The sequence below is a fragment of the Colletotrichum siamense genome (genome assembly GCF_013390195.1).
Source record: "Colletotrichum siamense strain Cg363 chromosome Unknown KSG_Cg363_contig06, whole genome shotgun sequence".
Lineage (NCBI taxonomy): Eukaryota > Fungi > Ascomycota > Sordariomycetes > Glomerellales > Glomerellaceae > Colletotrichum > Colletotrichum siamense.
The window spans coordinates 661890-679174 of NW_023501019.1; the positions used below are offsets into that span (position 1 = coordinate 661890).

The 17285-nt window shown below is 41.0% G+C and overlaps 2 protein-coding genes across 2 annotated transcripts; both read right to left on the bottom strand.

Moving 5' to 3' along the window:
* Positions 1-227: 227 nt before the first annotated feature.
* lap2 (putative leucine aminopeptidase 2) lies at positions 228-2230 on the bottom strand (the record flags this gene model as incomplete). The annotated part of the gene is made up of 3 exons (XM_036641033.1): positions 228-547; positions 608-999; positions 1452-2230. 3 exons carry the CDS (start codon positions 2228-2230, stop codon positions 228-230), a joined length of 1491 nt encoding a protein of 496 aa, XP_036492834.1.
* An 812-nt stretch (positions 2231-3042) lies between these two features.
* CGCS363_v009185 (putative secreted lipase) lies at positions 3043-4973 on the bottom strand (the record flags this gene model as incomplete). The annotated part of the gene is made up of 4 exons (XM_036641034.1): positions 3043-3206; positions 3276-3519; positions 3784-4757; positions 4853-4973. The coding sequence occupies 4 exons, from the start codon at positions 4971-4973 to the stop codon at positions 3043-3045; spliced, it is 1503 nt and encodes a 500-aa protein (XP_036493853.1).
* Between the last annotated feature and the right edge of the window lie 12312 nt (positions 4974-17285).

Genomic DNA, 17285 nt, shown 5'->3' on the forward strand with positions numbered 1-17285 from the left:
AGGTTTACTATCAATCTAACTATTTGTCTTTCGGCTTGGGATCATTGGAAGGTCAGAGTAGCCACCAAGAACAAACAATTGCAAATCCTTACTGCAAGCAATATCGAGTCGATGGCACGAAGTCTCGAAGGTGCAAAGTGTCTCATGAACTCATTATGTATTCTTATTGAATTATGCTGCCCTAGTCATGATCCTCAGCTACTCATATTAGTTATCCTTCCACTTGCTTAGAAGTGTGAGCCACCACCGCAAGGCCCGTCATGAGAGTGGCCGGTCAGCTCCGCAGCGCGCTTGAGGTGGCGAGCAACGTCGGCGGCGTATCTGCGCTTCTTTTGGCTGACGGGGGGAATGGTCTCCCAGCTCATCGCGTACTTGGCAACGCTGTGTGCAATGGCCTGAGTGTTGACAAGGTAGGCATCGTTGTCCAGGTTCGTAATGTCATCGCCAATCAGGTGGTAGTTGACATCGTAGGCGACACCAACTTCTCCACCGAAGAGCTTGGCCTCCTCCTCAGTCTTAAGTCCCTCAGCGCCAGTGAACAGACCACCTACGATGCATCATTATTATTAATTCGCCAACCTCGGATTTTCAGTTTGGGTAAACTCACCACTGGGGATACCATTCTCGATGAACGCGGCATAATCCGAGCGACCGTTGAATTCAGTGGGCACGTGTCCCAGGCCCTTGCTCTCAAAGAACTCCTCGTAGTCCTTCTCAATGACATCAGAACCAGCGGGGCCGGAGAAGTTGAAGGCGCTTCCGTCTCCATCGTAGATGGCGAGCTTGGGGTTCGGGGAGGCAATCATGTCGAAGTTGAGGTAGGCGCGGATCTTGGAAACCTCCTCCTCAGAGCCGTTGAGCTGCTTGACGTAGAAGTAGGAACCGAGCTTGCCGTACTCCTCGGCGCCCCAGAAGCCGAGGCGGACAGCGTTCTTGACTTCGAAGTTGGTCAGGGCCTTGGCAACGGTAAGGACACCAACGGTACCGGAGCCGTCGTCACTGGAGAAAGAAAGGTTAGCATTTGCTGACAATGTTGGTTGCTGATAAATGATACGACCGCGAACGAGGAGGACGACCGCGAGCGAGGAGGACGACCACGAACGAGGAGGATGACCACGAACGACGAGGACGACGACGAATGACGAGGACGACGACGAATGACGAGGACGACGACGAATGACGAGGACGACGACGAACGACGTCGACGACCACGGACGAGGACGACGACGACGAACGAGGAGGACGACCACGGACGAGGAGGACGACGACGAACGACGAGGACGACGACGAACGACGACGACGACGACGAACGACGAGGACGACGAAGAACGACGAGGACGACGAAGAACGACGAGGAGGACGAAGAACGACGAGGAGGACGACGGACGGCGAGGACGAACATGAAAAATCAAGGATGATAGAGAAAATATAGGGAGCATGGGATAACTCACTTGATACCGGGTCCAGCGAAGACGGAGTCAGAGTGGCCGCCGATCATGAGGACGTTGTCGTGATCTCCGCCACGCGTCTCAGCAATGACGTTGTAGTTGACACGGTCCTCAATAATGGAAATGACGTTGAGGTCAAGAGTGATCTCTTCGCCAGCCGCGAGCTTCTCAACGAAAGCGAGGCCCTCGGCTTGGGTGATGCCAACGGCCGGCGCGTAAGCATCCGACTGCTCGCCCAAAGTTCCCGACAGAGCGCCCTCGGCGTTGTTGTAGACGATGGCAGCAACAGCACCAGCGGTCTTGGCCAAGGTGGCCTTGACGGCAAAGTTGCAGGTTCCTCTCGAGATGAGGGCGACGGCACCAGAGACCTCGGCGGGGTAGTCGGCCTCCTCGCAGCCAAGGTTCGGGACGTTGACCAGAGCGGCGCCGGTGACGTCTCCAGCAGGCGTGAAGGTCATAGGTCGCGCATCGACGGCGGCGCCTGCCACGGTCAGAGTTGCCTTGGAGCCTGCGAAAGCCTCAGTGAAGGGCTGCTTGTAGACGTCAAAGTAGTCAAGCTTCTCGAGCTCCTCGACGAGCCAGTCGACGGTGGCATTGTGGCCACCACCGCCAAAGGCGCGGTTGCCCTCGTGGGCATCGGCAATGTCCTGGAGCTTCTGGGAGCCGGCGAGGAGATCCTCGATGGTGATCAGCTCCTGGAGGGATTCGGAGTCGACGTAGGGCTTGCACTTGGCGGCGCTGGCCAGGGCCGGCAGTGCGAGAGTGAGGGCGGCCGTTCTCATGTTGGGCGGTTGGTGAATGGTCGGTGAGGAAAACCTGGCGAAGTTTGAGAGGAGCGGCGGGGCTCTGGTTTTGTATTTGTCGTCAACTTGCGCAGGTCCTGCCTCCTGGGCGCTTTCCTTCTGCGTGGCGCAAAGCAAATGCGACTGTGCGAGGCAGGAGCGTTGCCCCTCAACTGGGTCGCACATGCACGCAGCACCATCTCGCGTGATCGCGCCAAGGCAATAGATAAGGAAGCTGATGATGCTGGCACTTTTGCGGTGGTGCGGCTTTCAACGGTAAACTGGATCCACGAACCAATGACGCGGGAAGTCAAAATTAAACCCGGCGGGAGTCTGGAGTCCCAGGTTCAAGGTTGACAGGATCGATTGACTCAATTCATTGCCACGAGCCTCTGGGCAGCGCCGCCATCCCGGGACGAGAGGCTCAATAAGGAAGCTTAAAAAGATCAGAGAGGCTGGCTTCATCAGCGTCGTATCGCGACCTGCCTGATCCAGGAACGTTTTGATGTGCCAAGACTTGGCGATCTTGGCAATACGACTCAACAGTGGGCACGTCTGTGATAGGTCAATCGCTTTCTTTTTGTGATTCGATTTAAGTCATGAAATGTCGCCACAATACTCGCGGCATTTCGACATCGTCGCCAATTGATCATAATGTCTTTTTTTCAATTTGAAGTTGTACAGATGTGAATCACAGGAGGTTAATAGAAAGACACTAAGGTGACTAGGACCAGGATCTGGACCTCCACAACAGCTTGAATTGAAGAGACGATGAAATCTTCTGTTTCCATGCACTTGAGTTGGTAGACAATTTACTTCGGATACTCGTTTGTGCTGAACAAATCAATCCAGTATGAGATAGCTTCACTGCGGAAATCGTCCGTCTCAGAGGGACTCAACTCGGTAGCGTTGACGTCGAAGACAAAGTTTTCGGGGCTGTTGGCATTATACTTGGGCCAAACATTGGTGCCGTTCACTGCAAGAAGAATAAGTCAGTATTCGAACTTTGAACCCTTCGTGGCTTGTCGGAGGAGATTTCACTCACCCGGATGGTTATTCGGGTCCAAAGTGTGGAAAAAGCTTATCCACATGCTGCACATCAGGTAACTCAACGGCTCAAAAGTGTCCTTCTGATCGGCTTGATCGCTGGGGCTGAGAGCTTCGGATAGCGTCACGTTGTGGAAAAGGAAGGCGATGTCGTCTTGTTCCTGAGAACCGGTCTGCCACCAGTGTGCATGGAACAAGACGTCGTAGACGTATGAGTAGACGTCGACATCATTCCCGGCCCACTACAAGTGACATCGTCAGTAACAAGAAACCCAAGGGCTCAGGACACAGGAATGTTCAGCACATACCACTTGACTTGCCAGCCGTCGTCCAGCCTGCATAATCATATCTCCAGTTTAAGCACTCGTACGCTTCCACTGGTACCCAAGTCCAGTCTCGTTCCCCGGCCTTCCTTCCAGCGTTGCCGAGATACCTTGATCCGGTTCATCAGGATACAGCCGGGCAATCTCGCTGGCAGCGTCATCACTCGACCCGTCATCCCTGACCATGTTCTGAAACTCATCCGTCGTGTTGATGTTCTTCACAACGAAGTGCTGCCAAGTGCCTTCATCGCGAGTCGTTCCGAGTATCAACTGCACTCGCACAAAGTGTCCAGCCTGCATCTCCTTGGACCCGAGGTCTTGAATGAAGTCGCCATCGACAACGGGGTTAGGGTGGTCGTCCGTAGTTATGTCGCTGTCGAAAACGCTCGACAGAACGTCGGAATCAACATTGCGCAGGCAGTCGAGGGTATTCATCGAGGCGGAGCAGTTGGTCGCGTTGACGAATTGGTAATAAAGAGGCTGCCATTCATCGGCGGTAACGGACGGCCACATCAGAGTCGGACTGCCACTCTGCAGGATAGCACCCTGGAAGAGGCCGTCATCCCGGCCACCGTACGCGAGGAGCTGAAGCCCAGCGCTGAAAGCACCGGCCTCCTGACCCCAAATGGTGATCCTCTCGGAATCGCCGCCAAAGGCTTCAATGTTCTCCTTCAGGAACCGGAGAGCAAGGCGCTGATCCTTCAAACCCAGATTCGCAACGCCCTCGTTAGCAACTTCGTTTCCATACAGGAAGCCCCAGTAGCTAAGACGGTAGTTGAGCGTGACCCCGATGAACTCCTTCCCGTTCTGCACACCGACCTGGAGGAGAGAGGTCATGTTGTACCGTGGATCTCTCCCGGTTCCATGCTCGAATAGACCGCCGTGGATATAGACTGCGACCGGCAGCAGGCCCTTGGATGAGGAGACGTTGGAGGGGCGATAGACGTTGAGAGTCAGGCAGTCTTCGGAGATGAACTGGCCCAGGACCATCTGGGTGGCCCCGTAGCCGTAGCACATGGATCCAAGAACGGTCGCATTTCTCTGTCCAGTCCAAGACGTGTTCAGTGACTGAGCCTCGCGGAAACGCAGGCTTTCGGTGGGTGGCTGCGCGTAGGGGATACCCTCGAAGAAGTCCTGATGCCAGTTCGAATGGTGAACTATTCGCGTCTGTCAGTTGCGTCTCATCACGACCAAGCCTCATCCACAGTGTAATAAATTTTGAGTGAGGTTTTTAAGAGAAACAATTACTTACCTCCGTAGTATGTCCCGTTCAACGTCGTAGCCGTAGGCACGGTGGTGTTGGTGCTGTTCTGGAACTGAGCAGAGACCGTGATGGCGAAAACGCCTATACCAAAAGTGAGGAAAGAGCGCATAATGGAGGTTTCACTTGAGTCGGTCAGCGGTCCCTATGCGCAAAGTAATCTAGAAGCCAGTTCCAAGAAGTCATGAGCACGCCGACCACGTATATATGTAGGTTACCGGAGTTGATCCCCTGCCCGCTTGATCATCACTCCAGGCAAGGTTACCTAAAAGATATTGACAGATGACGACGCCACTGACTAGCTGCAGGCGCTCCGGACTATGTTGTCTCTCTGGCCATGGCCCATGAACAATCATTAGCACCTAGACAGGGCTCTTCTGGTGGTTCTGCCTCGGTTGCACTGGACCATTTGAGGCTTGGCCGTCTACCCACGCAAAATGAACGCGCGGTTCGAGATGTGAGCCACGGGAGCAGAACGACATTCATTCAATGAGGGGAACGATGAGGCGAAGACGCCAACTTGTTCCCCTGACATGAACGCAAACAACCCACTCACCTTATTTAAAGCCTTGTTCAAAGGAGATCAAAATGCCCTGATCTGCGGAGGCTTAGTGGCTGCGACTGGACTGCATGCGTTGTCATGTTCATCAAAACGCGTACTCAACTAATTTTCGTCGAAGACCTTGTCCCGGGGAGTTAGGAACACCGGAGGCAAGTTGCTAACAGCGGCTGAGTCCTTTGGAGCTGTCTTTTTGAGAAAGTGGAGATGCCTTCGGGAGATCTGCACTGCCCAAGCATACTCACACAAGATGGCAATTTTTCCGAGGCACTGCATCGATACTTTATGGAGTTGCGGGAAACCTTTTTTTTTTCTTCACTGATAGAGCCGACTGCTATTCCCAACCGGGACAAAACTCCAAGGAGAACAATTTGGGAAATGTAGCCGCTGAGACAAGGTAAATCTATGCGGTCTTATTTGTAGCTAGTATGGGTCTGCTATTCGCTAGATTCACCGCGGTACCTTTTACCTGTTGATGTTGTGATAGGGTGTTTGGCTTTCATCCCTAACTCCGATGATTTGCCAAAAGGTATGATAGTCAACATGCTTCTACGTTCCCGATGACACTTCATATTCGAGAAATCGAAATTGACAACCCTCCAAGCTACTGTACATGTGATCCTGGTGTATCTGCAACCCCGTGTCGTAGTCTGGGAGTCCGTATTAGTACAGCAGATAACAGTGGGAGAACCACAAGGTCAAGCTTCTTACTCGATAGGTGGCCGGTCTGCCACACCTGGTAGACCTGATGTCTCAGCGTATGCTCTTTCCAATCCCTCTCGGTGGCGAGCACCGGCCCAACACCAAAACGCTAGGTATAGGCAAAGCATAAATGCAAGGAAGAAGGGGTAGAAACATGCAATGGAGGCCTTCTGCGAAGGCCTCGCCGAGAGGTACTCTGCGGTGGCACCACCTATCACAATCAGGAAAACAACGACCGTGCCGAGGGCGAAAAGAATCGTGAGCTGGTAGAAGCTATCCGTCATGCCTTCCGGGGAGTTGGCGATGACGCGCATATGATCAGGTATGGAGAATTTAGTCTCGAAGCGTCGCAGGTGTTCTATGACGGACGACTTGTGTCGGAAGGCGATGCGTGAAATAATGATTAATGGATTGATAGTGTCTGGGGCCGTGAGATGTCGGAAGAAGGTGCGGTGCAATATCCATAGCACTGACGCTCCGACAGCAGTAAATAAGGATATTTCGATGATCATGTTGCCAATCGCTGGGTACTGTCGACGTCGCTTCGTTGGATATGGCTATTTGGGTTTCTGAACTGAACTGGAAACTGTTGTTTTTGTGTTCTTTAGAAGGAGAGAAACCCTGGCTGTGAGAGTCTGCGAATGTTATTGAGCTGAAAGACGCGACTATATCCAAAAGCCACTAGAGACGAGCGAGTCCATCCCGCGAGCGAACTATATCTTTGAAGATTTGTCTTGAAGGCTGGTCGAATGAACGGGCTGGTCGAATGAACGACCATAAGGCAATGGATGGAAATTTTCCTGCTCTGCGAAGTGGCTCGTGGATGCAAAAGTACGGAAAAGAGTTATGAGAACGAAGGAGAAAAAGGGGGGCAAGCTATATAAGATTAGCGAGCAAAGGACACAAAGGTTAGAGACAACCCATCATAGCAAGGGTCGAGGAGAATTTGACTACCCGGGTAGTGTCAGTCACCTATCCAGGTAGTCTCCTCTATAACTTTAATACGTAATTAAGATCACGCACAGTAGAAAAAGGTCACAGCCGTGAAAAGAAAAAAAGGACGAAAAGAAAAATGAGGATGACAGTCACTTATTTTACGGTAGTACGGGAAAAACAGGAGGTCTTAGTAGCATATACAGATTATACGCGACACTTGGGAAAACGTCAATGTACTCTTGTAATTCAATCTTCTTCAACGGTATACCTAACGCCATGCTGATCAAAGACAAAAGGTGGCCTCTCATACGCCCGCAAATTCTTTTTGCGTACTTCTCTGCTCTTCTTCAACGGCTTGGGGTCTGTAAGCTCGAATAGTAGATTGACCGAGTTTTGCTCAGGAAGGCCCTGAATATCCATCAAGGTGCACAATTGCTGGCAGAACGCCATAGTTTCTCGCGGTAATCGAGATAGATCCCTTGTTACTCATTGGTAAAGGGTCCGCCAGTGTTTCACCGAGATCGGGGTTGGATCTTTGAACATAATCGAGGATATGAAGCCATAGTTTTCTGTCATGTTGCGAGCTCATCCGTTCCTTGGGCCTGATTTCGTCGGGAAAAGCTTTCAATGTTTCCTCCGACTGACTTTTTAATTCCAGAAACCTCTTGAATCTCTTTTTCTCTCCTGTCTCCTGTTAACTCTGCGATTGTGCGCGCTTGGAATGATTTTGAGGAGGCTAACCTCGTGATCAAATGGAAGAATTTGTAAGCCAGCTTTGTTTTAGTTTCCGCCTGTCCTGAGAGAATGATTTCCAAAATACTTGCTTTCATCGATTCCAAGGTGTAGCGCAATGCAATTTGTTTTTTACCGATACCTGAGATACCGACTACAACCATTCTGGACTGCTTTCCAGGCTCTTGGTCAGAAGCCAAAGAGTTTCAGTTTCGAATAATATCCGGAACATCTTCTCTTCTCGTGAATGCGGGATACGATTCATGGATAATGCCCACCTCCACTCCCAAGATTCAATTTCAGCGCGCGATTTGGGCACATTTTGATGGGTTGATATGGTTTTCCGCTGGGGGTTGATGCCAATGCTGTCATGCCTCAGTGCATCAGATCATTGACTGACTAAGTATGCAGGTGCAGGAGCTCTTTCCATCGCATGGCATGCTGCCCGCTGTTCCTGCATGCTTCCCCGGTTGATTACTTCATTTTCAATATGAAGCAAGTGGGGATGACGCTGCCTTTGCGGTTTTCGATGGCAACGACCACCCAACACCTACCATGCACAACGCCCGTGCAGATTGCAATGGAAGTCACATCCCATCATCCGGTGCACCTCTGCCGCGTCCACAAGCTCGTCATATAGAAAGAAAGTACGGAACTTCCTGGACCTTACATTGAAAAATATCGCAATTACAGATCCAGGCAGCTTCCCATCTGTTGGGAGTTCAACGACGGAATGAGCTGCACAGAGTGTTCTCTACTGCAGCTACTGCATTCATACGCAGGACACAACCGTAGCAACTGCAATCCCATAACCATCGCTCACTTGCTGGCCTGTATATTTCTGCCTGCCGAATATCCATGACCGCGTGACAAGCATGGAAGTCCATCGGCGAAACAAATTGGGCAAGGTTCAGCCCGCTTCCTACCTTTGCAAGCACTGGGTGACCGGAACCTGCGTGGGAATGATCACAATGCAGGAAGCAGATCTCGGGACCAAGCAGATCTCCGGCGCTTCTTGCATGCTGAGTCCAGCAAGCTAGTGGTTCCTGCAAAATCTACAAGCTCCCATCATGAGCTCTCGACAGGAACTTGTTTGTAGCTCCTTCATGTTAAGATGCCCAGCAACGACTTCACATGACGGGGACCTTCTACCGCAGTCTAATTACCCAGAAAGAAGCAACCACTGCATGTCGTTTAACGCAGGAAGGAGTCTGGATGCCCTTACTAGCCATTGTCTATATAATCCCCCTCTTGACGTGACTGTGAACCAACCTTGCCCGAACATCATCCCACCTCATCCCATCCCATCCCATCCGATCTCTTTTCATCACCTCCCAGTCTACGCCCTTCGCTGCTTTGTTTTCACTCTCAAGGCCTTCTCGGTTCCTGAACTTCGCTATCATGGCTGACGACACCACCATTTCGCCTGAGATCGCCTCGGACACTGTCCAGACGCAGCCAAAGCCCCCAAAGAACTTCAGAAGCCCGACCGATTCCAGTAGCCGTAAGGTACTTCCGCCCCGCTCTTCATCATCGCTTTCATCGTCTACGGGAAGCGTGGCAATCCCTCCTCCAGGCCAGCGTCGTATCCCTGTCTCGCGGTCTGGCGTTGGTCTTACGTCTCGGCCACGATCCATGTCGCAGCTGTCAGCTATGCATAGGGCCTCTGGCTCTCGTACACTCTCCGAGCCTCCCTCTGGCATTACCTATGCCACTTCAAGCACTCAAACAGGGTCGGCATCATCAACAAGTGAGGTATCCACCCAAACCAGTCGGCCAAGCTCACCTCCCCCTCCTGAGGCGTCCGCTGGGGTTACTTTCGCCGATTCCGGCACCCAGACGAGTCTGGATAGCTCGTCTTCCTCTCCTAAGGCATCACCTAGAGTTACTTTCGTCGACTCTAGCATGCAGACTGAGCCGACTGCCCCCACCAGAGATTCTGGAACTACGACTACGCCGGCCACGACTGCAACCATTAGCCAGACCAAAGGCCCTGATCGCAAGGGAAAGGCACCCCAATCTGGCAGACGCTTTCTAGACAACCATCCGATCGTTCAGGCTTCTTCTTCGACCTCTGTCAACCCTGGTGCCCGCCCCTCCATAGACCCGATGGTTTCCTCTACCACTGGAGTCCCTGTTACTCCAGCCTCCAATCCTACGGTAGAGGGATCCGGCATCAACAGACTCCCCGAGGTCTCTGCCCTGGCCGCAGGCTGGGCACTACTAGCGTCGGCCTCTGTTGCTGTTAGTGCTGCTGCCGTTACAATCAAGGACGGTGCAAAGTCTCAAGAATCAGGTCTAGCAGTACACGCTCTGAACAGTGGAATGGCCAGCCTGCTGTCGTTGACCTGCTTGTGCGCGTGGCGCGGGATGCGGTTGGTATCAGTTGGCGTGGATGAACGCGAAGTCCAGTAGGAAAGGGACTTGGCGCTGATCTGGGCACCCTCCTGGTTTGTCGTGGGTATTCTCCAAGTCTTTGTGGGTGCCTCTGGGATTTGGGGCGATCTAGGAGCCTTTGGCTTTGTTGCGGCCGCTTGGGCTATGTGGGCGATATTCGTTGGCTCGGCGTCAGAAGAGAACAGGCGACGCTGGCTGGGGCGGTAGGGAAGGCTTTGATGGGAGATTTCGTTATTCTGCGGCTCTGTTGTGGTATATTGGCTGGAGGGTGTGGGAGGAACTACATTATTGTGAAGGTCATCGGCCGGAAGATTCTTACTAGAAACATCAAATTCAGTCTCATCTTGTCCAACAATAGCACCTAAGTTTGTCGTGCAATGTTAGACGTAGCCCATATGCGTTTGAACTCATGAGCCTTGTCTTTCTTCCCTTCTAACTTTTCTTCCGCAGTTTGCCGCCTGGAGGCGCACCTTGTTGACTGCCGTATGACTCTCACGGGGACTTGTAAACTCTAGTGATAGCTGTGAGATGCTCTATTGAGCTCTTCTTCTTTATGATCTAGCTAAATAGCTTAAGAGAAAGGTCATTTAAGTCGAGGCCTTGTAAATACCTATTAAGTAAGATGACCCTTTGTACTGTGTAATGTAGGTAGTTGGCATCCCATAAAACAGCGGTGCTTCATCTCGGCTACGGTGTTCACCATGCTGAGTGGGTGAAGCAATTGACGTGAGCTTGCCCTGGGCGCCATGGAGCGCTGGCATGGTTGAAGGTGCTAGATATGGTTTCCTGTAGGAATCTGGGCTGAGTTGTTATCAGCAGCAAGCCTTGTGTATAGAAGTTTAATCCGACAGGCCGGGAGAATAGAAATGCTTTTCAGCAACGAAAAAAGCTAACTCGTGTTCATCTTCCTACTACTGAAATCGAAAGGTGTCTTCAGGCAGACATAGAGGGAAGACGTCGAGGCGATAAGATGGAAAGTTGGGAGGTTGATCGGCAGGATTATCAAGCTGTCCGTGCTTGGTTGCTTTAAATAAAAAGCAAACATTGGGACACATGAGTGGCTAGGTTTTTTTCCCATGAGGGTTTCCCTAGTTAGACAAAACAGCACGCATCACTGATCAACAGCCCTAGTCCAAACTCTGAGAACCCAAAAATGAATTGTGATATCTATTTGTGCGAGACGGTAGTCGGCTAGGCCTGGGCCTGAGGCCTGAATCCCAGCCTAAATCCCACCTTTACGTAAGGGATCAGCTACACCACTTTATAACTAGCTACGCCTAGCGTTTATAGCTAGATTAATTAAGCTACTTTATATAAGTTATAAGCCCTCTAAATACCTAAATCTATCTATTAGATAGTAAAGTTATTCCTAAGTAGCTATTAGGACTCTAACTTTATAGTTTAGTAATTATTATAAAGTAATTAATAGATTACTAAACTATTAGAAGTAATACTTCTAAGTAGAGGTTATAGCTATTATAATATATATCCCCTATTTATAAAATCTCTTTAGTTTTTAAACTACTAAAGTTAATAATTATTTAATAATTACTATAGTTATATAGTAATAACTACTTAATAACTATTTAATAATTACTCCTAACTACTATTTAAATCTCTCTTAAACTACTAAATTAATTAAATAAAATAATATATCCTTAACTAATAATCTAACTCTATTTTCTTTTAGCTCTATTAGAAGAGGATTATTTTAAACTAACCCTCCCCCTTTTTTTATTATAAACCTTATAGCTAAAGTAGCTATATAGAAAGTAGCTAGTAAAAAACTAGATCTAAGAAGTCTAATATATAATACTATCCTTAAACTAACTAAAGCTATAAACTTTAAACTATAAGAGATTAATCTTAAGAATACCTTTAAAGTAATAAGATTACTTTTTTACTTAATAGCTAAAGGGATACTAAATAGATATAATAGAGATATAGTTTTTAAAAAAGATAAAGTAGTAGTAGTTAAAGATCTAAGTTCTTTAAGTAATCTAATACTTATAGGTTTTATACTTACTAAATAGTTACTTATAGAAAAGATCTAATATAATCTCTTAGAAGAAATAATTAATAATAATCTTTCTATTATAACTTTAGCCTTCTATATCTTTATTAAGACTAAAAAATATACTTAGAAGTTTAATAAACTAGCTATAAATAAAGTTTATAATAACTAAAATAGAATAACTAAAGTTAATTATAGTAATACTAAGGATTTTATATAAGATCTTTACTTAACTTTTAATAAACTAAATAGTTTTAATATAAGCTTATTAACTATAGCTTTTACTTATAGATTTATTTAGGGTTTTAGATATTTTAATTAAGTTAAAGTAAACTTTATAGAGAATAACTTTATTATAAGGATTTAAAGTTATAATAATTTCCTATAAAAGCTCTAAAGCTTAAGTGAAAAGGAATAATATAAGCAAACTTCTTAAGGTATTAAGGCTTTATTAAATAAGAAGAAGTTTACTATAAAAAAATAAACTTAAGTACTTAAGTCTAAGAATATTAAAGTATAGGATCCTTATATCTTATATAATATTAAGTATCCTAAGGATCTTTATAGGTGTAAGATATATAGCTACTATTATAGAAAGATAACTTTATACCTTAATAAGTATAATAAATACTCCCTTAAGTACTATAAGTATTATATTTTATTATATAATAAGTTTAAATATATTAATAAACTATAAACTTAGTAATTAATAACTTAGGTATTTACTTTAATATTTACTTTAGAAAGTTAAACCTAAAATAGTGTTTTTAGAAACTTTAGTATTAAATAGGATATTAACTAATAATCTAAGGTTTATATAGATACTTTAATAACTTAAGCTTAAAAGAAAACCTTTCTATTATTCTTAGTAAATAAGTTTAAAATATCTAGTTTATATTTTAACTTTTAATCTCTTACTAGAGATCTATATAAAGTTAACTATATATAGAGAGTTAAGAAGTAACTAATAAAGAAGTTTAAACTTTCTATCTATAGATCTACTAGCTAGACTACTAAAATAGAGACTAATAGTTTCTTTATATATAGTGCTATTAAGGAAGCTAATAAAGAAGAAAATAATAACTAAAAAGTATAACTAAGCTAATATATTATGTTTATAGCCTCTATTAGGAGAATAGACTTCTTTATACTAAATACTAATATTAGTAAGTATATCCTTAATAATCTCTTTATCTTTAAGAACCTTTAAGATCTCCTTTAAGGATTAACTATAAACTATATAGGTAGAAAGGACTAAATTAGCTAAGCTATTAATATAACTAAGGTAATTACTACTAAGCTAGGTAGTAAAAAGACTACTTTCTAATTATATAGTACCTTTTATAAACCTTATAATATAGTATAAATTATTAATATTAGTTTTCTTTAAAAGATAAATATCTATTTTAATAGTCTAAATAATACCTTAGTTTATAAAGATATATCTAAAGCTATTATTAATTTTAAATAAGATATATAAGTCCTTTAGTTTTAAATCTATCCCTCTAACTAGAATAATAAATTTAGCTCTTTTAAGCTAGATTATTAAACTTTTTATATTTATTTAGGGTATCTATCTAGAGAGGTAATTATTACTACTATAAGAGATATTAATATAAACTTCTTTAAAGTACTTCTTATAGGATATAAATATTATATCTACTTTATAATAAAGTTAATATAGTAACTTAGTAATAGATAATAAGAACTACTAACTTAAGCTTTCTAAAAGCTTTAGATTAACTTCTTAGAACTAATATTATAAGGTTTTAGAGGTATTACTTATAGTCTCTATATTATAAAAGCTTTTTTAATTTATAGATAGTTTTAAGTATTTAAATTAAAGAAAGAAGTAGCTATTTAGCTATAAAGTTAGTTTCTAAAAAAGATTATAGTAATAAATAGTATTATTTACTTCTCTAAAGTTATTATAGATAATAATATAGCTTTTCTTAAAGTAATAGAACTTTTTACTTAAGAATAAGGTTTCTATTTAGAGATAGTAGCCTCTTACTCTTATTAATAAAATAAGAAAGTAGAAGGCTTTAGTAAGGCTATATAGTAAAAAGTATAAGTAATATATATAGAAGTTAGTCTTTTTAAGTCTTTTTAGCTTTAGTTAATAAAGATTTCTATAGAAGTTAGAAATCTACTATCTAATAATAAGAGTAATATTAGTCCTTATAAGAAACTAATAAATACCCTTAATATATCTCTTACTATAAGAAAACTATATATATACTACCTCTACTACTAAAACTACTAAGCTTATATCTATATTCACTTAGATAGCTATCTATATATAAAGGGGTAGAAGATAAAGTTTAAAGCTAAACTTAGAAGATTTATAGGATATAATAGCTTTTATAGTAATATTTTCTATATTTTTATTAAAAGAACTAATAGTATTTAGTAAGTGAGGGATATAATATTTAAAGAAGATAAAAGAGAGCTTCTCTTAGTTAAATTTAATAACTTATAGCTAAAAGAAGAAGTTAAACTAAAGACTTATAAGTATAGTAATAAATTACTAATAGTAATATATAAAGCTAAGTATTAGCTTTATACTATAGATATTAGGTCTTATTATTATTATTATTCTACTAAATAAGATTAATAATAAGAGGAATTAAGTAATTTATACTTAAAAAAAGCTTAAGATTTAGAGAGTAATAATAAATAAGAATAAGAAAATAAGCCTCTTTAAGAATAAGAAGAAGTTAATAGTAAGAGAGGTAGTTTACTAACTTTAGATTTAGAACTATACTTATTAGTCTTAAATATTAGTATTATAAATATATAGGTATAATTAATACTAAAAGAAGTTTCTTCTTTATAATAATATTCTCTTACTACTCTTCTAAAGTAATATTCTCTTACTACTCCTTTAAAGTAGAGATTTTTAGCTACTCCTTAGAGATAATAATTACTAGCTAATACTTTATAATAGTAAGGCTCTCTTAATATTTTACTCTAAATTTCTCTCTTAATATAAAGAAAACTAAGGAGAAAATTAAGGGGTAGTAATAGAAGTTCTACCTTTATAAGATTACTAAGAATAACTACTTCTTCTTTTAGTTAAATAACTTAGATACTTAGAACCTAGGTACTATATAATATAAAGAAGTTTAATAGGGAATTTAGTAAAATAGAGGCTATAGAGATTAACTTAATTAATAATAAAATAAACTAAGAACTAATTACTTTTACTTTCTTAGTATTTAACTTATTATAAATCTTTAACTTAGAGATTTACTTATTTATAACTTTTAGGAAATAAGAAGTAATAGAAGAAGGACCTCTAAAATTAGCTATTTTTAATACTATAAAAACTTAGGTTAATAGCTTATAGGGAATAGATTACTAGTAGCTTAAAGAGCTTTTAAATAGCTTTAAATATCTCTTAAGCAAATAAGTATATAATAAGAAAGTTACTATAAATAGAAGACTTAATAGAGTTAGAGTAAAATAAGTTATTTATAATAACTTTTAAAATAAGGATAATAAAATAGTTTATATTATTATTATTAATCTTATTACTTTATAAGTTTTTTTACTAATTATAGTACTTAAAGATCTAGAATTTCATTAGGTTAATATAGTTATAGCTTTCTTAAATACTTTTATAAGAGATTAAGATATCTTTATTATTTAACTTTATAGGTTTAATAATAGATCTAGCTAGTTCTATAGATTAAAAAGAGCTTTTTATAGACTAAGAGAATCTCCTCTTCTTTAATATAAATAAATTATTACTATCCTTAAATAATTAGGGTTCTATCTACTACTAAAAGAACCTTATATTCTTATTAATAAAGATAGTATTATAGTATTACTTTATATTAATAATATACTTATTATAATACTTAATATTAAGTAAGTTAATAACTTTAAAAATAACTTATATAACTTCTTTTAGATTAAGGATTTAAGTAAGGTATAATAATTCCTTAGGTTTAAGATTATTTACTACTATAAGATAAGATAACTTTAGATCTTATAAGCTAAATATATTAATAATATACTAATAGAGAAGGGTATTACTAGATATAACTAAATACCTTACTACCTTAGTAATACTTAGCTACTAGAGATTATAGAATAATATAAAACGCTTATTAAAATATATAAATATTAAAGTAATCTAGGTAAGTTATAATAAATTATAAATAGTATATAACTAGATATTATAATACCTATAAGTAGGGCTACTAAAGATTAATAATATACTTCTAAAAAGTATAATAAATTATTAAGATTAATATAGAGATATCTTTATAGTTTATAATAACTAATACTCTATTTTAGTAGTTTAAGATACTCTATTAATAACCTTAAATTATTAGTATTTTATAATACTAGCTGGTTTAATTATAAAAGAATAGGTAAGTTAATAGCTAGTTATATAGTTATATATAGAAGAGTACTAATTACCTAGAAATTAGTATTATAATTATTTATAGCTATATTAACTTATAAAGCTAAGTAGATAAATCTAATACTTAGAGGGAAGGCTCTACTATATATTATAGATCTCTTTAAAAGGATGAATATCTCTATTTAATTACCCCTCTAGGTATATATAGATTCTATAAATACCTTTAATAATTATTTATTAAATAAATAGTTACTTAAACTACGCTATATTAAGATTAAGTATTACTAAATTATTAATAACGTTAGTAATAAGGATTTTAAAATTAACTATATTTTAACTTATAAAATAGTTACTAATAGCTTTATTAAACTATTAGTAATAGAGAAGTATTATAACTTTATTAAAATATTAAGTTTATTTAAACTACTTATAACTAATAATAAGTTTTAATCTAAGGATAATATCTTAAGACTTAATCTTAATTAAGTCCCTTTTATTTATTTATTTCTTTTATATATAATAACTTTATTCCCTTATATCTTACTAACTAATTAACTTTTATAGTTAGATTTTATATTATTTTAATTACCTTAATTTACTCTATTTAATAGTTAAATTACTAATTATAAAAGTCTTTTATATAAGAAGTTATTTAATAATAAAGGCTTAAAAAGTAATTAAAGACTATAATTTTACTAAGTTATAA